A 23133-nucleotide genomic window follows, 5' to 3' on the forward strand; every position below is an offset into this window, starting at 1 on the left:
AAGATTGAGGGCACTAGGAGAAGGGGACGACAGAGGACAAGATGGTTGGACAGTGTTCTCGAAGCTACGAACATGAGTTTGACCAAACTGCGGGAGGCAGTGCAAGACAGGAGTGCCTGGCGTGCTCTGGTCCATGGGGTCACGAAGAGTCGGACACGACTAAACGACTAAACAACAACAACAAAAGATGGCTGCCATCACCAAGGGCAGATTTTCAGCTTGTTTTGAACAGCAGTGGTCAAGGAGAGATTTGTTTTTCAAAATGCAGGGCTGACCCAGCTAGAAGGAACCTGCGGTCATTTTGCATCATTCCATACTGAGCACAGTAGGGCTTTCTCGTGAGTAAGCATATATAGGGTCAGGCAGCCTCTCTCATATACAGTGTATAAAGCACATATTTTCTCTCTCAAAAATAAAAACCGTTTACTCCTTTTTGTGATACGACAGTGACACCCAATGGCCAGTCTAATTCATTGCAAGTTCAGCAGATGCCCTCCCAGCCTGTTGCATCAGTTTCTACCTTGTGGGAAACAAAAATTTGACCAGCCTCCGCTCAGTATGCAAAGAGCCATGGGTGATTATGGCACCTCTTGTAAAAATTAAATGTGGCAGCTCACAGATAAAGAGGTGCTTGTTTGAGGGGCGGAAGGGATAGAGAGAGAAGCTCAGAGCCTTTGAAAGCCAAAGGAGAGAGACCTTCGCAAGTAACCCACCAAGTCTCTGTGCAAGGACTTTGGGATGTCTGCAAAGGTCAGAAACAAATTTCTTTGCATGCTAGGAGAGCTTTCAGACTTAAACACACACCTTTTCAGCCTAGGGAGTTATTACTATCACTATTGGTTATTAAATTTATCAGCCACCTTCTCTCGCCGCAGGCAACTCAAGGCGTCTTTGCAAAACCACAAAAAAACCACCAACCATATATTTCGTAGGACCAATGAACTGGAGGGGCGGTGCTGTGGAGCAACAGAAGCCCCCCCCCCAGCACATCACCCCACACCTGCTAGGCACTGCAGCACAACACACCGGCCTTGGCCAACCTAACACCCCCTAGACATTGGGACTGCAAGGTCCGGCTGCCAGCCTCAGCCACAGACGTCTAGCTTTGGCAGCGATCTGGGTGAGTTCTGAGGCCCCTTCTGAATCTGTGAACCCACGGCGGCTGTGCCACACCCACTGGGCACAGCCCCACAAGCAACGCCTGCCCAGCCTGATCCATCTAATTCAGGGGTCAGCAACCTGCGGCCCATGGGGGTAGTTTAACGAGCCATGGACCCCCCACCGCCCGCTCAGTCAGTTCCTGTGTGCCGTGCTAAACTGGCGCAGAGCAGAGTGGGGACTGCCTTCCGCAACGCTGGCCAGCTTCCCATTGACTACAGGAAGCTCCTCCAAGCCGGAAATAGTGTTTGTGCATGCGTGCGTGCGTGCGCACTCCAGTCCACCGTGGCGCCTGCAGGACAGTGAACTGGCCCAAGCCACAAAAACTTTGCCAACCCCTGATCTAATTCCTGCATTGCAGGGAGTTGCACAAGCTGAGCCTTCGGTTCCCTCCCCATCCTACAATTCTACCATCACCTGCTACCCGCCAGAGAATGCCCAGCCAGCCTCTCCATCAGGTGACCTACCTTTGACGTTGCTCAGGGAGAGGGTGCGATCGCGGTCCGCCAACCCCTGTCCCACCTTGCCGCCGCCACTGTTGTCCTTCTGCCTCGCCACAGCCACGGCGATGCCCACGGGGAGGTGCCGCACCTCCCCCTCTCCCTGCGACCCGATGCTCTCGCGCCCAAAGGACTTGGCGCTCTCGGGGCGCTCGGGCTCCTTCTTCAGCTGCTTGCTGGCCTGGTGGGGCAGCAGCTGCTGGATCCTGGCCGAGGCCTGCAGGGCGGGGTCGGCCTTCATGTGCCCCAAACCGCCAAAGGGGCTCTTCTTGCCGCTGCCCGACCGAGCCGCCGCCTCCTTGGCAAAGCTTCCACTGTACTTGATGAGGCTCTGCATGGCCGAGCCTTCTCCGTGAGAGGTAGGGTGGAGGCCTTCTGCACTCCGAGTCGCCGTCACCACAGTCCTCTGCAGGCCTCCGGGGTCGAGGTACGCCTTCTTGGCTTCCTCCTCCGCTCGGCTGGCCTGGTTGTGCTGTGCCGCCAACACCGCCATCTGCGTGGTGGCAAAGTTGCCCATGTCGAAAGGCTTCCATTTCTGCTCAGAGGGCTTCGGGGGCTGGCCATGGTCGAGGTGCTGCCCCCGGGATGAGGCGGACGAGGAGGAAGAGGAGGAAGAAGAGTCCAAAGTGCCATAGATCTTCGCCGCGTCCTTGCAGCCGGGCCGCGGAAACCACTCCCGCTCGCAGGAGCGATGCTCTGGCTCCAAGCCCGACTTGTGCAAGTCTTTGGAGGTGAGGAAGTCGCCCCTGCTTTCAGGGGAGCCAAGCCGGGGCCTGTTGAGGAACGTCTCCGGGGGCCCCTGCTTTCTGAGCGCCGTGGAGGTGGCCCGGATGACGGAGCCCTTCTCGCGCAGAACCTCCATCCTCTTGGCATCGCTGTGCGCTGCAAAGTCCGGGGGCAGCAGGCTGCGGGCGCCGTCGCCCAAGCACCTCTCGGGCAAGGCCTGGAGGACACCTACCCGGGCGGCCGGGGGGTCCTTCTCCTTCACCTTGCCGCCGCCGTTGTCCCGGGCCTGCGAGGCGATCTGGATGGGCCCGCTGCGCTCGTCGTAAGCCTCCACGGAAGGCACAAAGGTGGGCGCGATGACCTTGTGCTCCCTGCCGGGCTCCTTCGCCAGAGGGAAGATGGTATACATGTTGGAATGGACCGGCTGCGGGGGGAAGGCGGAGGAAGCGGGGGCCAGCTTCCCCGGCTGCCCCGGAGAGGGGCAGCTGCAGGCCACATGCAAGGCGGCTGCCCCCGCCCCGGAATCCCCCCTCCGCAGCCGCTCCGAGTGTGAGGAAGGCCTCATATTCTCGTCGTGCCGTGCGGGGTCCCTGGCGCAGCGGTCCTGCTCCGAGCCCAGCGCTTTCCCCAGAGGGTCCCCTCTGCCGTTGCAGTTGCTGAGCGAGGAGGTCTGCAGCGGGTTCTTGAACTTTGGTTCTCCGCCGTGGGCACCGCGGCTCGGCGAGTGCTCAGCCAGGAAGGGGGGCAGCGGCTGCTCCCCAACCCAGGAGCCCTTGTCGGGGCCGTTCACTTTCCTGTCGCTGTCGGGCTTGGCGTCCTGGGTGAGGTCCACCACGCTCTGCGGCCTGGGCTCCTCCCGGGCCTTGCCCTCCTTCTTGGGGCCGGCCAGGAGGACGTCGCCCCGGCATGCCCGCTCCTTGCTGACGTCCCTGGCGCCGTCCTTCGAGGCCCTGGGTAGGTGCCCAAGCTCCTTCTCGCGGTGGAGGGCGCTGGGCCCGTGGCCGGCTGCCGTCCTCGAGGGGGGGCCCTGGGGGTGCAGGGGGGGCTGCCCTGTGTGGCCTCCAAGGTAAAACCCATCTGCAAAACAAGGAACAGACTTAGGCAACCCCAAGCAAGGTGGAGAGCTTGCAAAGGAAACATCATTGCACGGATTCAAAGTGCCACAGGGACCCAAACAATGTGATCATTCCAACGAAATGACTTAATTGCATATGCATAATAATGAAGAGCCTGGCAGGGATGTGTTAATGGCACAGATTGGCATATAGAGAGCAGAGATGGGTTTGGGGGGGGGTTAGTTTCTTATTTCACACCATCTGTACCCTATAACACAGAAAGTAAACAAGTTAATGTAATAAACCAAACACTGCAATGTTAATGGTAAAGTATGTTATAATTTGCCTTGGGTTAGTACCCTGTTAGTTCCTAAGAGATTATTTTGCTTTGGGTTTTGGGGGGCAGAGTTCTCAGGTCCTAATGACTTTCATTTACTTTAGCTTCCGTATGCCTGAGACACTTGCTTTTTCCTTTTTGCGTGGATTAAAGGTAAAGGTAAAGGGACCCCTGACCATTAGGTCCAGTCGTGACCGACTCTGGGGTTGCGCGCTCATCTTGCATTATTGGCCGAGGGAGCCGGCGTACAGCTTCCAGGTCATGTGGCCAGCATGACAAAGCCGCTTCTGGCAAACCAGAGCAGCACATGGAAACGCCGTTTACCTTCCCGCTGTAGCGGTTCCTATTTATCTACTTGCACTTTGATGTGCTTTCGAACTGCTAGGTTGACAGGAGCTGGGACCGAGCAACGGGAGCTCACCCCGTCGCAGGGATTCGAACCACCGACCTTCTGATCAGCAAGCCCTAGGCTCAGTGGTTTAACCACAGCGCCACCTGGGTCCCTTTGCGTGGATTAGCATGTTGAAATTCAGCAATAAAAAAATGGAAAAATAAAACAAAGTATCATCGTGTGCCAGGGAGCCCCAAGCTGACCCAGCGGGGTGGTGGGTGAAAGGGTTTAAGCTTTCTGCCTCGCTTGGATACGACTTGCACAATTTCAACCAGCCTACCTTTTATGGCATCTGCTTGCAAGGGCATGTGAGATGCACTCATCCTGTACCATGCAAACGTCCCTTTGCAAAATCCCATATACATTTAGCACCATATTCCTCCCATACACATTCAGCCAGTGTGGCGCCGTGGTTAGAGGGCCGTACTAAGAGCCGGAAGAGACCAGGGTTCCAATTCCCCACCTGGCCATGACAAGCCAGTCCCTGCCTCTCTCAGCCTAACCTACCTCACGGGGTTGTTGTGGGGAGCAAATGGGAGGGAGAAGACCATGTGTATCACTGCCTGAAATGGACCAAGCCTTCTGTGACAGAAGTCTTTGAAATTATGCCTGTTTGGGGAGGAAATCGATGAGAGAGAGAGCAGCTTTTCTCCTCCCCTAGGTCTGGAGGCCACCCTGAAATTAGATTCTGGATGGAGAAATAGGGGTCTGCCCTTCTCCCATTGCAGAAATTCGTGTCCCGAGATGGGAGGCAACAGGCGACCACCTTATGCAGCTGCAAAAAGAGGATCAGGCAAAGGAAGGAGACAGAAGGAGCCATCTCAGGCTACTAGTCCTCATGATGCCCAGGGGCACTTCCAGGACCAGAGCCACCCAGTCATGTGGCAGCTAGACTGGTGACTGGGAGCGGCAGCCAAGGCCACATAACACCAGTCCTGAAAGACCTACATTGGCTCCCAGTACGTTTCCAAGCACAATTCAAAGTGTTGGTGCTGACCTTTAAAGCACTAACCGGCCTCAGCCCAGTAGACCTGAAGGAGCGTCTCCACCCCCCATCGTTCTGCCCGGACACTGAGGTCCAGTACCAAAGGCCTTTTGGCGGTTCCCTCGTTGCGAAAAGCCAAGTTGCAAGGAACCAGGCAGAGGGCCTTCTCGGTGGTGGCGCCCGCCCTGTGGGAGCATCAGATGTCAAGGAAATAAACAACTATCTGACTTTTAGAAGACACCTGAAGGCAGCCCTATTTAGGGAAGTTTTTAATGTTTGATGTTTTATCGTGCTTTTAACATTCTGCTGGGAGCTGCCCAGAGTGGCTGGGGAAACCCAGCCAGATGGGTAGGGTATAAATTGGTGGTGGTGGTGAGCAACCACAGGAATGGTGTGTGTGTGTGTGTGTGTTTGTGTGTGTGAGAGAGAGAGAGTGTGTGTTCTGCATCCGTGCCATTTGGGAGCTTCCCAGGGGCAGTTGGGGGCACCGAAGGGGGGGGGAAGCCCGACTCACCTTTTGGAGACTCAAAGAGGCTGTGCTGGCCCAGCTGAGCAAGCAAGGGGCTGCCGCTGTTGTGAGGCTCCAGGTGGCTCAGAGGAATGTATGAGGGATACAGACCGTTGGGAAGGTGGGAGAATCCTGGAATAGAGGGACAGAGGGAAGTCAGATGTAAACCTTATTATTATTATTATTATTATTATTATTATTATTATTATTACACATCGATTGGTTTTTAGAAACCCATGCAACTCAAAAGTGACATGCAAGAGTGATTAAACAACATTCATTGAATCCAGCATAGAACACAGCACAGAAAGGTTCTAAAAATGCATTCCTAATTTTATTATGATGAAGAATAAACAAAATAAACCAAAGATGATGATCATCAAGAAATACTGCCACAGCAGGTTGAAAGCAGCATAAAGTTGGATGTTGTCATTGACTTTGTTGTTCCAAAACTTTGCCAAAAAAAAAGAAGCCCACCCACCCCACCCCCGCCATGAACCTGTTACGCCGGTCTATATGTATTATTTTGTAATAAATTGGCTTAGTCATAAATTATTATGGATAAAATGCTCTTAATCCATTCAGGTATAGTAGGAGATTATATCTCCCACCCTTGCTTTTTTGGTGTTATAATCTTAGCAGCAGTGATAAACACTATTTGTTGATTATTTTCTGGAATAGCATCTTTTAGATTATCTAGCAGAAATATTTTGGGTTCTAAGGGTGTAGTAGGATACCCTAATGCTTCAGGGATACTAGCCTGAACGTATTCCCAGAAGATTACAAAATATTCAGAATAAAACGCATCCATGTTTTTAAACGGGAGGGCTAGGGGTGCTCTCAGAAGATCTTGCGGGAAGTCGGGTCGTGCCACAAGATCTTGTGAGAGCATCCTAAACCAAAGAGGTTTTAAGCTTCATAGAGTTGGACGAGCCCCCCCCCAGGGGTCATCTAGTCCAACCCCCTGCAATGCGGGAATCTCATGCCTTCCTTGCCTTGATTTAACTCGCGTGATTCCAACCAGCCCGCCTTCATCTGCCTATGGTTGAAATAGAGAAAACGAGATGCTTCTGAGCTGCAAATGTACACAAATGTCCCCTCTGTGCATCCCATACATTCAGCACCATGTTCATCTCATGCATTCAGTGAGAGCGGCGTAGACGTTATTATGTCGGACTACCGGCAGTATCTGGGAGAGACCAGGGTTCAAATCCCCACTAGGCCACGAAGCTCACTCCGTGACTCTGAGCTCTGTCACCACCTCTCCTCCTAGCCTACCTCACAGGGTTGTTCTTATGAGAGATGCCACCTGCCTGTCATGGACTTCAACTCCCTTTCACCCCAGGCAAAGAAAGAATAATAGAATCATAGAGTTGGAAGAGACCACAAGGGCCATCCAGTCCAACCCCCTGCCAAGCAGGAAACACCATCAAAGCATTCTTGACATATGCCTGTCAAGCCTCTGCTTAAAGACCTCCAAAGAAGGAGACTCCACCACACATCTTGGCAGCAAATTCCACTGTCGAACAGCTCTTACTGTCAGGAAGTTCTTCCTAATCTTTCTTGAAGTTTGAATCCATTGCTCCATGTCCGCTTCTCTGGAGCAGCAGAAAACAATTTTTCTCCCTCCTCCATATGACATCCTTTCATATATTTGAACATGGCTATCATATCACCCCTTAATGGCCATGTTCAAATATATGAAAGGATGTCATATGGAGGAGGGAGAAATATTGTTTTCTGAAAGATTGAAAGGAACCAAGTTAAGGCTGCTTCGGCTTGCTGGCTATTTGCTCTGACCACCTCCGCCTTTGTCACCCCCAAAAGCACGCATAAAAACTGGGGACGGCGGCGTCCGTTAGCGATATTTCACCGGAAAGCAGCTGGCAGGAAGGATGCGTGCAACAGGAGTGAGTCTTGCTTAACCCTGCTGCGCAACCGCGTCAGCCACAACGACGGGCCTGTGGCTGCAGAAGGGAAGCAGACGCTGTGGCGCATGGCTGGAAAACCCTGCACATGTTTCGGCCTGCTTCCTCCCAAGCACCCTGCCTGCGCACCGCGGCCAGCCCTGGCGACAGAGGAAGCGCGCCCGCAAGCTTTTGAGTGCCTCGTATCTTGAAAGAACGTAACACACGTGGGTTTCGTGGTCCGGAATGGCAGCAGAATGGTAGTCTTCTGGAGGAACAGTTGGCCAGGTTCGGGGCACGGGTGAACCGGGAGCCTTAGCTGCCCAGGAAACCACACATCTTGCAAAATATCGCAGCGGATGCGTTATGCAATCTGAGAACGGGAAACAGATTTGCACAGGCCTCAGAGTTGCAAGAAGGAGAACATTAGCTAATGCTCTTCCAGGCTGCATCAACAGAAGTCTAGTCTCCAGGTCAAGGGAAGTCATAGAACGGCTCTATTCTGCCTCGGTCGGACCACATCTGGAGTCCTGTGTTGAGATCTGTCCACCACAATTTAAGATGTTGACAAGCTGAGGAGGGCAACCAAGATGAGTCTGGAAGCCAAGCCTTATGAGGAGCGGTTGAGGGAGTTGGGCATGTTTAGCCTAGAAAAGAGGAGACTTGAGAGGAGATACGATAGGCATCTTCAAATATCTCAAGGTCTTTCGCGTGGAAGAGGGAGCAAGCTTGTTTTCTGTTGCTCCGGAGGATAAGACTCAAACCAATGGATTCAAGTTGCAAGAAAGGAGATTCCAACTAAATATCAGGAAGAACCTTCTGACAGTGGGATCTGTTTGGAAGTGAAACCAACTCCCTCGGGAGGTTGTGGACTCTCATTCATGGAAGGTCTGCCATGGAAGCTTCAGTTGAGATTCCTGCATTAAAGGGGGTTGGATTAGATGACCCTCAGGGTCCCTTCCTACTCTTACCATTCTATGAAAACACATCTAAAAATCGGCGGACGGGTTCTGCAAAATGCACAGAACCAGTCCATTTATCTTTTGGAGTGGGGAACCTTTAGCCCTTCCAAACGTCATTGAACTACGATTCCCAACCCAGCCCTAGCAAGCATGGCCGCCAGCCAGGGGTGTTGGGAACTGTAGTTTAACAACATCTGGAGGGCCAAAAGTTCCCCACAGCTGACCCGGTGCATCGAGACCAAGGTTCGAATCCACGCTCGGCCATGCTGAAGCTTCCTGCATGACTCATTGCTTCTCTCCCCCGTCACATATCCCTGTATCTCATTGTGACTTCGCACACAGGACATTCCTGCTCATGGCTGAATCACTCATTCCTCCAGGACGTTGTAGTGGTTGGATCAACCTTGGGCCTCGTGATGGGAGTTGAAGTCCAACAACATCTAGAGACCCACAGTTCAGAAACGCTGGGTTAGAGTTTCCAACTAGGACCCAGGGAGACCCGGGTTCAAATCCTCACTCGGCCATGAGGGTCCCTGGGCGACCTTGTGAGTCAGCCCCCCTGCCTCTTGCTTGAACCTACCTCACAGAGTTCTTGTGTGGATTAAAATGGGGAGACGAAATTCATGTACACTGCTTTGAGCTCCCTGGAGATGCAAGTGGGAGGCAAGTGCAATAAATCAATAGATTTAGTGCACCGCGACTCTTGGCTAGGGATGGGGGCCATCTGTATGCCCCCCCAGATGTTCCTGGACTCCCAATCCCCTTCGCCCCTGACCCATGGGCCATGCTGTTTGCTTGGACCTAGAGACGCAACCCCATTGAAAAGCCCACCGCTTTGCCATCTCGGCTTTGGGCTGAAGTTCCTTGGGCACAGGTGGACATCTAGTCCAATGGCCCGTTGGAAGAACATTTGCACATCCTAGCCAAATCTCAGAAGTCCACCAAGTCCAAGCACCCTCTCTGCCTTTCCTCACAATGAGCAGAAGAAATAATAATAATGATTTATTCTGTATACCCCGCCCATCTGGCTGGGTTTCCCCAGGCACTCTGGGCGGCTCCCAATAGAATAATAATTTTTAAAAGTGATAAAACATCAGACATTAAAAACTACCCTAAACAGGGCTGCCTTCAGATGTCTTCTAAAAGTCAGATAGTTGTTTTTAATGTCTGGTGTTTTATTGGTTATTATTATCATTAATTCTGTTGGGAGCCGCCCAGAGTGCCTGGGGAAACCCAGCCAGATGGGCGGAGTATAAATATTAAATAATTTATTATTATTATTATTATTATTATTATTATTATTATTATTATTATTTTCTAAGTGGCAGGTCCACTGTATAAAATATACATTCTGGGAGGGCTCCTCACCCCATATATGCCCTCTGGACTGCTACAGGTGCCCCATACTACTTGTTCTGCAGCCCTAAGAACTCAATTGTTTATTGTGGCAGCACCTGCACTTTGGAACTCCCTGCCTCTTGATATTGGGTGGGTGCCTTCAGAGTATCTGCTAAAAAACAGTCTTCTTTGGACATGCCTGTTAAGAAAACTGACGCAAGCTTCAGTTTTATCTATTGCTATTTTCACTTTTTAAACATTTCAAATTATTGTAGTTGATTTCTCTTGATGGAAATTTTATTGTTTTATCTTCCCCCCCCCCCCCGGTAAACTGCTTTGTGGTGGGCTTTCTTTGTTCTACAGTCAAGCAGCGTATTAATTTTATGAAATAAAAACTCCCATTTATCCAGCTTTCGGAATTTACTCCAAAAGGAGAAATAGGCAACAGCTCTCCGCACATACGATGTTAAGTTTTTTTGGGGGGCTGAATTTAAACAGAGGGGCAGGAAAGGAAGTTACACGTAGGCTATCAGCGACTTGTTTTTCTTCTTCTTCCCTTTTTTTAACGGTCTGTAGCTTACTCCTTGGACAGCAGACAGCCGCCTCCTGGAATGCCTCCTGGAATGCTCTGAGGCGTCCAATTCTGTTTTACAAGGAAACTGACTGGCAAGGCAGAGAGGAGCCAGGGCAGAACGAGAAAGTCCTAAAAGCTGCAACCGTTCCTCATAGGAGTGCCACTCCACCCCCCTCAATCATTTGGGTGGCCCTTTTCAGAACCTCTTCCAACTCCTCAAGATCCTTTTTTTCTGGGGAGTAATTTGCATCGCGTGTCTCCAAAATGCATGAACGTTGAACACCAAAACACCATTTTGCACAGCGTAGCCACCTCCCTTTTGAGATGGCCAGAACTATGCACAGCACCCCCAAATGCGGTCGCACCCTAGATTAACGTAATGGCGTCAGGATAACGGCAGTTTGATTTTAAATGCCTTTGCTAAACATCCGCCCGGGCATTTGTCTGTCCAAATAACCTGGAGACTGCCCCTCTCGATTAATTTAGTTATTGGAAATCCCATGGAGAGGCTATGGGGTTGTGGCAACGGCCTTGGCCCAGATTGGCTGCGTTCGCAGGAAGGAAAAGAAACAGGCTGAATGGCTTTCTCCATCCCTCCCAGGGGACATCCTTGACCCCTTTCCTATTGGACAAACCATCTAGCAGGCACCCACAGGCCGGGTCTGGAGAACGGGCCAAAGGCACCTGACCAGCAGAAAGGAAGAAATCGCAACCCTTTCCCCCCTTCTCAGACCAGACATTTCATCTGTAGACACAAACAAGAGTTTTGAAACCTCCTAAGGGTTACATAACTCAAAACAACTGCAAGACTTTAGCAATCTTGCTGACCGTGCAGAAGGGCAAGCGGCCCCTGCGACTTCCCAGTCCCGGGAAGGGGGCAAGAAAGGAGATGTGTGCAAGGGGGTTTCTGCACACACCATGATTGGCGTTTGCTGTGCATGCAGGATTTGGGCGAATCTGGGCGCCGGGTCAATTGCAGCTTCGCTCTCATCTTTGAAAGCACAGCCACCCGCTAAGTCCTTTTTCTTCCATGTGGTTTCTGTGGTCTGTTGATTCCTAATCTCATGACCGGATGCTTCCTCTCTTGTTGGTGAGTCAGATGTATATATATATCACACACACACAAATTAACCCCACCCTTTTGTGTTTAGAAAAAGGAACAAAGATTAAGATTTCTTTTTCCAGGGACGAGACGGGTGGATTTGCCAACTTCTTGCAACATCAGCCCTTGCAGGCTCTCCTCCCAATTTCTCCCGAAGTAGGTCAGGCTCATTAACCCCATTCGATGGACTGGGCCACCGAGGAACAAGGAAGGTTTCAATTACTCATGATTCATCTTTGGGGAGGGGGACTCGTTCTGCAGAAGGCCTGGCTTCCCAGGCACTCCTCCTCCATGTAGAAACTTGACAAGAGCCTAGTCCAACACCTTGCTCTGGCCGTGACCGGCCACATCCTCTTGCCTTATGAAACACAGCTCAATCACAGGTGCTGCAGCCTGCATTGCCGCGGCGATGGGGGCAGGTGCAGGGCTGCAGCTTCTGAGATGCAAAGCAGCCGCGTGTTCGGGGTGGGGGCTAATCTGCAGGGAAGAATCTGCATGCAGAGAGGGGTGCTTTGCCTGCCCCACTTCTCTCTTCCCCTGGCATTCACATACCAAGAGCCTGCCGGATCAGACCACTGGTCCTTCTTCTTGGGCATCCTCTTCTCTCACAGATGGGGAACTCTCAGGCAGGGCCCAAGCCCAAGCCCCTCCCCTCCTGTGGTTTCCACCAGCACAGGGTGAGAAACATAGCTGCCAAGTCTCCCGTTTTTCGCGGGAAACCCCCGTATTTTAAACCGTTTCCCGCTGGCAGCCCGGATTGGAAAAAAATCCCGTAAATCCCCCGGATTTCTTAACTGCCAGGAAGGGTCCATTTTGGGTGCTGGCGCTCCCCGATTTCCGGTGCCCAGACATGGATAGCGCGGCACCGGAAGTCGCTTCTACGCATGTCCAGACATGCATAGAGGTGACTTCCGGTGCCGCGCCGCTGCTGATCCTGCATTTTTCAGCGGGAGACTTGGCAGCTATGGTGAGAAACTCAGATACAGTGGTACCTTGGTACTCAAACAACTTGGAACCCAAACACTGCAAACCCGGAAGTAAGTGTTCTGGTTTCTGAACTTTTTTTGGAAGCTGAACATGCTCCGTTTTGAGTGTTACGCTGAGGTCTGTCTGTTTTTGCTACTTATTTTGCATTTTTGTGACTCTCTTTTGTTTTTGTGACTGCTTGGAACCCAGTTCAGCTACTGTTACATTGGTCGTGTGACTGCAGTACATTGTTGATTGCTTTCATTTTATGGATAGTAAATTTAGAGAGTAAAATTCATGTTCAATTGCTGTTTTAGGGGTTGTTTTTAAAAGTCGGGAACGGATTGATCCATTTTCCATTACTTTCTATGGGAAAGCGCGCCTTGCTTTTAGAACGCTTTGCTTTTTTGGAACGGACTTCCAGAACGGATTACAGTTTGAGAACCAAGGGACCACTGTATATAAGCTCAGTGCTTTTTTTCTTTAAAAATGTTTAGGGGTACTCTCATTTTGACTCAAGGAAATCACCATTTTATAGTTCAAATTGGGAAAAATAAAGACAGTCAATGGACAAAAGTACAAAGATTCCCCAAAAAGGTTAGGGATATGCGTACCCCTACACAGCACCAGAAAAAGCACTGTATAAACTAATCGCCAAGTGGCACCTTAAAACTAGATTACGGTCGCTACAATGGAAAGCCTAGGCAACTTTTCCTTTTCCAATGATGGTGGTGATTAATTAATTTCTAGGCCATCTCTCTAGGAATCTCTCTAAGCAGTTGACAACACATTAAAACATCAAATAAAACAAATTCAAGCTTCAAGGAAAACATTTCTGCTCCTCCTGCTTTCCCCATATTGATTTACCTGCTCAATTTATAGAGCTGCCCCATTGCAGGAGGACTAGGAAAGTAGTGGGGTGTAGTGGTTAGTGTGTTGGACGAGGACCTGGGAGATCAGGGTTCAAATCCCCACTCTGTCATGAAGCTCACTGGGTGAACTTTGGCCAGTTGCAGCCTCTTAACCTCCCTCGCAGGGTCATTATAGGGGTTAACTCAGGCGAGGGGGGAAACCATGTCCTCTCCTTGAAGAAACAGGTGGGAGGTAAATGCAACGAATAAGCTCTTTCGCTTACCTGCATAGGAAAAGCTAGAGGGGCCAGCCAGGTGGAGATGCCCATTGCCAACCTGGCATGCTCACATCTTCACAGGGTCGCAGCTGGACCCACACCAGGCACAATCATAGAAGCATAGAATCATAGAATCCTACAGTTGGAAGAGACCCCAAGGGCCATCCAGTCCAACCCCCTGCCGAGCAGGAAACACCATCAAAGCATTCTTGACATATGGCTGTCAAGGCTCTGCTTAAAGACCTCCAAAGAAGGAGACTCCACCACACTCCTTGGCAGCAAATTCCACTGCCGAACAGCTCTTACTGTCAGGAAGTTCTTCCTAATGTTTAGGTGGAATCTTCTTTCTTGTAGTTTGAATCCATTGCTCCATGTCCGCTTCTCTGGAGCAGCAGAAAACAACCTTTCTCCTTCCTCTATATGACATCCTTTTATATATTTGAAAAATGCACAAAATGCACCTGGGAAAATTTCTAGCACTATAAAGGACCCTCTGGGTTCCTTCCAACTCTACAATTCCATGATTCTATGGAGGATGGGAGCCGTAAAGATCAAAACCTGGAGGGTCTGCCGTTTCCCCTGCCCAGCCCTCAATTGCACATTTTTCCTAGTAGATATTTCAAGGGATGAGAGCCGCCTTGAGATTTGCCCGGCTGCTAACTTCCCCCAATGCCTTTCAACACAGAGAACAGGCAAGGGCATGGCTCTGGAAGGCTGCAAAGAGAGCCTTTTTGCCAAACATCTCTCCAGGGGTCATCCAAGTCCCTCCCGGCCGCAGACCCAGAGGCACCTTCCGCACCCAGGTGGGGGCAGATGTTTCCACCTTCCAGAGAATGCCACCAGCTTGCCAGCATCTCCCCCCCCCCCAAAAGCTATATTCGACCCTCGGGAATAGGCAGGGGAGAGCTTCTCTCAGAGGAAGGCTCCTCGTGGAACGGGAATGCGATGACATAGACAGGTTGGAATCCAGACCCCTTACAGAGAGGCCAACTGTGGGTGTCCTGCAAAGAATCCATGATTGATGGTTCAGAAAGGCAGCGAGAAGGCACCTGGGCAGCTCTGCGGAAAGGGGAGGGAGGAGAGAGGGCTATCTCAAAAAAGCACCTTTCCCCTTTGCCTGTTTCCCACACCACCAAAAGCCCTCCCCTCCATCCATTTGCCCAACGTGCTCTTAAAGCCACGAAAGCTGGTGGGCACCACTGCCTCCTGTGGGAGAGAGTTCCACAGTTTAACTATGCGCTGCGTGAAGACGGACTCTCTCATCGGTTAACACGAGCCAGAATGTGGCGTTTGTGACTCTATCGGTGTCAGAAATCCAGATATATTAAGGTAGGTGCCAAATGGCCCCTTAAATCTAGGTCGCCACAACATGTCTTATTTGCCAGGGGGTTGGACTAGATGACCCCCGGGGTTCCTTCCAACGCTACAATTCTATGATCTCAACTACATTGCTTGACTGCAGCTTACTCTTGCAACAATTCACTTGTCCCAATATGCAAGAAGGAAAAACACACACAGTGGAAATGCTATCAAACTGAACACTACAAACACGGAAGTAAGTGTTCAAGTTTATGAACTCTTTTCGGAAGCCGAACGTGCTCCGTTTTGAGTGTTACGCTTCTGATTTGAGTGCCACACAGAGGTCTGTCTTCTTTTTGCTATTTATTTTGCGTTTTCGTTTTTGTGGCTCTTTTGCTTTTTGTTTTTGTGGCTGTGTGGAACCCAGCTCAGCTACCAATTGAGTGATTGATTGATTGATTGATTGATTGTGTGACTGCAGTACATTGTTGATTGCTTTCATTTCATGGATCCATGGTCTCTTTACATAGCAAAATTCATGTTCAATTGCTCTTTAAGGGGCTGTTTTTAAAAGTCTGGAACGGATTGTTCCATTTTGCATTACAGTGGTACCTCGGTTTATGAACACAATTGGTTCCGGAAGTCTGTTCATAAACTGAAGCGTTCATAAACTGAAGTGAACTTTCCCATTGAAAGTAATGGAAAGTGGATTAATCTGTTCCAGACAGTCCGCGGAGTACTTAAACTGAAGTGTTCATAAACTGAAGCGAACTTTCCCATTGAAAGTAATGGAAAGTAATGGAAAGTGGATTAATCCGTTCCAGACGGGTCCACGGAGTACTCAACCTGAAGCGTACTTAACCCGAAGCATGGGTGTAATTGGTTCCAGAAGTCTGTTCATAAACTGAAGTGTTCATAAACTGAAGCGAACTTTCCCATTGAAAGTAATGGAAAGTGAATTAATCCATTCTAGATGGGTCCGCGGCGTTCATAAACCGAAAATTCGTAAACCGAGGTGTTCATAAACCGAGGTTCCACTGTACTTTTTACGGGAAAGCACGCCTTGGTTTTGGGACGCTTTGGTTTTGGAACAGATTTCCAGAACAGATTAAGTTTGAGAACCAAGGGACCACTTTCTATCTGCACTCAGCCCTGCTTTCACTTCCCTTGATGTGATGGAGGACTAAGATGCCAAAGAGGGGTCCCCAATCCATGTGGCAGTGCAGAAGCACAAGACTTGTGTCCTTTGCTGTGGACAAGTCAGCTGCCTCCATTGAGATGACAGTCGCCAACCTGGCGCCCAGAAATATGCAGGTAGTTGCAACTGGACCCACCATGCCAGGAGCAAAACACACCTGGCGAATTTCGAGCACTGGACTGTATATCTTACAGAAGCAGGACAAACCTGCCCAAAGAAAGAGGAACTGTGTCACAGTTTTACAGGTGGCAAAATGTGGGGGTTCCTCTGCTATATAATTTGGCATTCACCACAGAGCAAACGGGACCAGGTGGCGCTGTGGTTAAACCACTGAGCCTAGGGCTTGCTGATCAGAAGGCCGGCGGTTCGAATCCCTGCAATGGGGTGAGCTCCCGTTGCTCGGTCCCAGCTCCTGCCAACCTAGCAGTTCGAAAGCAAGTCAAAGTGCAAGTAGATAAATAGGAACCGCTACAGCGGGAAGGTAAACGGCGTTTCCGTGTGCTGCTCTGGTTTGCCAGAAGCGGCTTTGTCATGCTGGCCACATGACCTGGAAACTATACGCCGGCTCCCTTGGCCAATAATGCGAGATTAGCGCGCAACCCCAGAGTCGGTCACGACTGGACCTAATGGTCAGGGGTCCCTTTACCTTTTCCTTACAGAGCAAAGCCAGAGTCCTGGGTCACACCGCTCTAGAAGAAAGTGAGGTTGCTCCCTCCATCTCTGGGATTCAACCCGTTCTAAATCGCAGGTACATGAACAACGTTGCCAGTTCAGCCTTTGCTGTGAGGATTATAAAACATCTTCCCCACACCTAATACCCAGCCTTCAACTGCCAGAGTCTTAATTTTCACCCCAGCCTGCTCTCTGAGCCGGTTGTCACTTTGGAAAGTTTAATTTACACAGCCGATCTTATGCCTGCCCCCACCTCGAGAACCCGGCAGGCTTCGACTGAGCGCCCCCTCCCCTCCCTGAGGGCGGCAATATCAATTTGATGGGTTGTCTCATCTTCCAGCAGCGAGAGAGGGCAGAGAAACAGCCAGTCTATTGAGGGCACAGGTGTGTTTGCAGCCTGGCACTGCCAACATCCCAAGTGTGTGCCAAGAGGCTGCCACCTGAAAGGGGACCAACGGGGAATGTGAATGTGGGGGCTGCATATAAGCTGCTGCCCCCCCACTCCACCCCTGCAATTCTGGAAGAAGCTAGCGGCAAGATTCTCCCATCGGTTTCCGGAGCGACGCTCTCAACGGTTAGACTGTCAAGCGAATCAATCATTTACCATCAAATTCAAAGACGGGCGTGATCAGATCCGCCACTGACTTTGCATTTGCCACGAAGCAAATTCCGCCGACATGCAAGCAATTGCAGACTGCATGTATCTGGCGGTCATTCGTTCCTGCTGAGGGTTTATTAATAAAGCACATTTTGACTTCTACATTGCTCCTTCCTTCCTTCCTTCCTTCCTTCCTTCCTTCCTTCCTTCCTTCCTTCCTTCCTTCCTTCATTTTTTTAAAAAATGAAACCTCTATAGTTGTAGAGTTTTATTTATTATGCCCTGGGACTGATACAAAATAAACTCTGCATGTATCTAAAACAACCTCTGCCATGCAAGAGTAATTTATAATTGACGGAGTGGCTGCCTTCACACATCACATTAAGCTCTGGTTAATGGCCTGCTCTATGCGCCCAGAGTGACCCCCCTCTACTTTTTGGCACTAGGCAGCAGGAGCAGCAAACCATGGGCTTGGCTTTGTGTTCTGCTTGAACCAGGAATTGCTGTTTGCTTCCCTCTGAACAAGCCCTTATCAGAAGCAGAGGCTTGTTCTCAGCGTACTGGTCATGCAAAACAAATTGGGATCCTGCAGATGGATGCAACTCTACTACCAAGGGTTGTAGCCGGCGGCTTCCACTCGGTGGAATCACCTGCATGTCCATGGTTTAGTTTTTCTTCCTTTATTTGGTTTTTCAGAATAAAATTTTACAGTCATATATTCTGCTGCTCCAGAGAAGCGGACACGGAGCAATGGATTCGAACTACAAGAAAGAAGATTCCACCTAAACATTAGGAAGAACTTCCTGACAGTAAGAGCTGTTTGGCAGTGGAATTTGCTGCCAAGAAGTGTGGTGGAGTTTCCTTCTTTGGAGGTCTTTAAGCAGAGGCTTGACAGGCATATGTCAAGAATGCTTTGATGGTGTTTCCTGCTCGGCAGGGGGTTGGACTGGATGGCCCTTGTGGTCTCTTCCAACTCTATGATTCTATGAAAACAAGATTCTAAGGAATCTCCTGGACTTCCATCCTCCCCTTTGTGGGTCCAATTATTAATCATTTCCTCCCGCATCTTTTATGATGATCCAAATCTTTTACATCTCCGTTACAGTGGTCCCTCGACTTACGAATTACTCGACATCTGAAGTTTTCGACTTACGAACGGGACAAATGGCCACACGCTGACAAATTTTCCTACATCCAAACGGAAACCGTTGGCAGTTTTAAAAGTGGTTTCCTCGACTTACGAATGTTTCTGAATATTTTTTTTCCTATGGGAAACCGCTTTTCGACTTACGAACTTTTCGACCTACGAATGTGCATTCGGAACGGATTAAGTTCGTAAGTCGAGGGACCACTGTATATCCAAAATCCACTATTACACTACAAGTGATATTCCAATCATACTAATGGTGTTAACTTCTTACAATGGTCTTTAAGCTCAGTTATCACTTTCCCCCATTCTCTATTGAAATTTTGGTCTTCCTGATTTCTGATTCTTCCGGTCATTTTTGCCATTTCGGAATAATCCATCTACTTGATCTGCCATTCTTCTCTGGTAGGGACTTTATCTGCTTTCCATCTCTGGGCCAATAACATCCGTGCAGTAGTGGTCGCATACATGAATAGTCTTTTCTCCTCCCTTAGGATTTCAGCACCTAAAATTCCTAAAAGGAAGGCTTCAGGTTGGGTTTTTTTTAAGCAAAGGTTATGTTTAAAATAACCTTTGCATGCCCATAGTTTACTGTGACACGTGAGGAGTTGGAGATGGCGTTTATAAGTGGTCCATGTTTCACAGGCATATAGTAAGGTTGGTAGTACAATAGCTTTGTAAACAAGCATTTCGGTTTTCCTGCAAATGTCCCGGTCAAAAAATTTTTACACATCACTTGGGAAGACAGGCGAACTAATGCCAGAGTACTGGAAGAAGCAAAGATCACCAGTGTTGCAGCAATGATTCTTCAACATCAACATTGTTGGACTGGTCATGTTGTGCGGATGCCTGATGATCGTCTTCCAAAGCAACTACCAGGGCCGGTGCTAGGGTTTTTTTGCACCCTAGGCAAGATCACCTTCTGCCCCCCCCCATTAACAAAAAAAATAAAAATAAAACAAATAAATAAAAATTTAAAAATAGAAAAAATTAAAAGTAGAAAAAATATTTTTTTAAAAAAAACACACAGCTGAGAGGCGCGGCGAGGTGGCTCCAGGCTCGGGCTCCCGCACACCTCCGGAGCTTCGCACTGGGAGCGCAAGCCTGGGGCCGCCTCCACTGCACCTGTCAGCTGTTGTTGAGTGGCTTCAGGCCGCTCTCCGGAGGCATGCGCGCACCTCGGGATAGCGGCCTGAAGCCGCTCAACAGTGACAGGCGCGGAGGAGGCAGCCCCAGGCAGCACCGGGGTGCGGCGGGCAGGCTAGCCAGTGCCCCCTCCATTTTGGCGCCCTAGGCAGCTGCCTAGTTCGCCTAAATGGACGCGCCGGCCCTGGCAACTACTCTATTCCCAACTTTAAAATGGAAAGCGTAATCCTGGTGGTCAACAAAAGAGGTTTAAAGACTGTCTCAAGACAAATCTAAAAAAAATGTAGTATAAACCCTGACAACTGGGAAACACTGGCCTGTGAGCGCTCCTGTTGGAGAACAGCGTTTATCAAAGGTGTCATGGGCTTTGAAGACACTCGAACTCAGGACGCAAGGGAGAAACGTGCTAAGAGGAAGGCACACTTAGCAAACCCTCACCGGGACCAACTCCTGCCCAGAAACCAATGTCCTCACTGTGGAAGGACGTGTGGATCCAGAATTGGCCTCCACAGTCACTTACGGACTCATTGTTAAAACTGTGTTTATGGAAGACAATCTTACTCGGCTACAAGAGATCACCAAAGAGAAGAGAGTGACATGTGAGCACAGCCGGCATCACAATTTTATCAGGGCAACAGACGAGCCCACCTAGCCCAGCATCCTCACTCTCACAGCAAAGAACGAAATCTTGCAAGCAGGGCACGAATGCAAGAGCCCCTTCCCAGATAGACAAGACAGGCCCTGTGGTCTAATCCAGCAGTCAGACTCTTCTTACGGGGAAGGGGACTTTATTTACTTGTAGCCTGTCAAAATCAAGCCAATCCAGAGATGTCGCAGGCAGGAAGTCAAACGTTCGCACTACACCACAACCCTTGCGAGGTTCCAGTTTGGCTTTGATATTCCGCATCCCAAAAACATTGGGGGTGGGTGCATCAAGAAAAACTGAAACATGTACAGTGGCCCCTTGGTTCTCAAACTTAATCCGTTCCGGAAGTCCGTTCCAAAACCAAAGCGTTCCAAAACCAAGGCACGCTTTGCAATAGAAATTAATGCAAAATGGATCAATCCGTTCCAGACTTTTAAAAACAACCCCTAAAACAGCAATTGAACATGAATTTTACTATCTAACAAGACTATTGATCCATAAAATGAAAGCAATAAACAATGTACTGCAGTCACACAATCAATCAATCACTCAGTAGCTGAACTGGGTTCCACACAGTCACAAAAAAAGAGTCACAAAAACACAAGAGAAATAGTAAAAACAGAGACCTTAGCGTAATACTCAAAACGGAGGACATTTGGCTTCTGAAAAAAGTTCTCAAACTGGAACATTTACTTCCCGTTCCGGGTTTGCAGTGTTTAGGTTCCAAGTTGTTTACCAAGGCGTTTGAGAACCAAGGTACCACAGTACAGAGTGTGAACTTTGGTGGACATCGGTTTCAATCCTGGGCAATGCGCCTTGTGGAGGTGGCTTGCTTTCCTTCCTAAAATGCTGAAATTGAATGCCCTTTGATCAGGAGCCTACCCCAAGCCTATCTCCCGAGCCATTTGGCTAAGGGCAAGCCACACTTTGTCAGTCAGTCGACCAAGCTCAGGCCGTCCACCGGATACAAAATTCTGGAGAAACTCTCCCATAAACGAAACCTGACGAGGCGGCAATGGGAAAGAGATCCATTCGCAGCTGTTTGGCTTTTCTTTACTGAACATACAAAATGACCTCAGGAAACATTGAAATCCATAAGTGGAGGGAATCTTTCATTTTTCCATATTTGCAAGTCAGTAAATTTTGTTTAAAAGGCTAACAAAGCAGGAAGACAACACCAAAATATCAAAATGCGGCTTCAGACTTCTTAAATTTGTATTGTTCAAATTTCATATTGCACCTTGCATTGCAGGCTGGGGTCTGGATCCTGTTTATCTCTGTAAACGAAGTGGTGGGGGAGTTCTTTGGAGGTTTGTCTATTTGCAGTAATGTCTTAGGATTGTGTCCTGGTTTTCGGGGGGGGGGTGTTAATATGTAAAAACTCAATAAAGCAAATCAAGCTGATGGACTATGCCAAAATGGCAAAACTAACTGGGAAGCTCAGGAAACAAGAAGACAAGGAATTCAAAAAAGATTGGGAAATGTTTATTATGTGTATACAGTGGTGCCTCACTTAATGAATGCCCTGCTTAATGAAATTTCCGCTTAACGAAAGGTTTTTTCGAGCGGAGGTTGCCTCGCTAGACGAATTCGTTTTACGAAAAATTCGTCTAGCGAATCACAGTTTCCCATAGGAATGCATTGAAATTCAATTAATGCGTTCCTATGGGCCAAAAAAATTTCAAAAAAAATTAAATGCATTCCTATGGGATTCGCTAGACGAATTTTTCGTTATAAGAAAAGACCCGTGGAACGAATTAAATTCGCCTAGCGAGGCACCACTGTATACACAATCATTGTAAACAGCTCAAAACATTAGCAGGATTTTAAGCACACTTTTATTGTAACAGAAAGTACAGATAATCTAGAAATGTGAAAAATGGGAGAAGTATTGATATGTAGTTGAGAATAGAATTAATAGGACCCATGAAAGGGATGGGGAAAAGTCAAGAGATTCAGAGTAATCTCTCTATGTGGAATTTTTATGATATTATGATGTAACTCTTTTTTCCATTCTTTTTCCTTCATCTTTCTCTTTTTGAAAATCAATAAAAGAATCATATTATATTAAAAAAAGAAGAACTCTCTTTGACTCTCACTCCCTCTATATATTCGGAAAAGACCACCCATTGGCTGAGTTGGTGTTGCCCCCGCAAAACAGCCCTAGTTCCCCAAAGTGGAACTTGGAGGGGCAGCAGGAAGAAGAGCAAAGCTTTGGACCAATTCTCGTTTGGACCCTTTCCCTGAGGCTCAAGGGAGGGCTGCCAACTTGGCTGAGCCCGCTTGGCTGAAGCTCTTCTGTCTGGCAGTGCCAGCCTTTGGGATGGAGGGCCTTTCCTTCTGCCGTGGCAAGAGATCAAACAATCACAGCAGTGACTGTCAGGACTGTTAAGGGAAAATTCCGGGGTGAGAGAGACTACTCAACAGCCCAGCTTGTCGGGACACAAGTCCCCCGCGGGTTCATGCAGTCAGTAAAAGGAGGAAGTTCCAGCCTAGTCATTTGGAGCAAAACAGCAGTAAGTAGACCAGGCATCCCCAAACTGCGGCCCTCCAGATGTTTTGGCCTGTTGTTGTTTAGTCGTTTAGTCGTGTCCGACTCTTCGTGACCCCATGGACCAGAGCACGCCAGGCACTCCTGTCTTCCACTGCCTCCCGCAGTTTGGTCAAACTCATGTTGGTGGCTTCAAGAACACTGTCCAGCCATCTTGTCCTCTGTCGTCCCCTTCTCCTAGTGCCTTCCATCTTTCCCAACATCAGGGTATTTTTCAAGGATTCTTCTCTTCTCATGA

At 49.2% G+C, this 23133-nt stretch overlaps 1 protein-coding gene across 5 annotated transcripts in view; it reads right to left on the reverse strand.

Moving 5' to 3' along the window:
• The window catches only part of TNRC18 (trinucleotide repeat containing 18), a 128856-nt gene that overhangs the window by 72566 nt on the left and 33157 nt on the right, over window positions 1-23133 (reverse strand). For all 5 annotated transcript variants that reach the window (XM_060282619.1, XM_060282618.1, XM_060282620.1 and 2 more), the window contains exons 4-5: window positions 5667-5792; window positions 1626-3461 (exon numbers count right to left, since the gene is read on the reverse strand). In XM_060282619.1, coding sequence (XP_060138602.1) covers window positions 1626-3461; window positions 5667-5792 — 1962 coding nt within the window. The remainder of the gene's footprint in view (window positions 1-1625; window positions 3462-5666; window positions 5793-23133) is intronic.

The sequence above is a fragment of the Zootoca vivipara genome, chromosome 14 (assembly GCF_963506605.1).
Source record: "Zootoca vivipara chromosome 14, rZooViv1.1, whole genome shotgun sequence".
Taxonomy (NCBI): domain Eukaryota; kingdom Metazoa; phylum Chordata; class Lepidosauria; order Squamata; family Lacertidae; genus Zootoca; species Zootoca vivipara.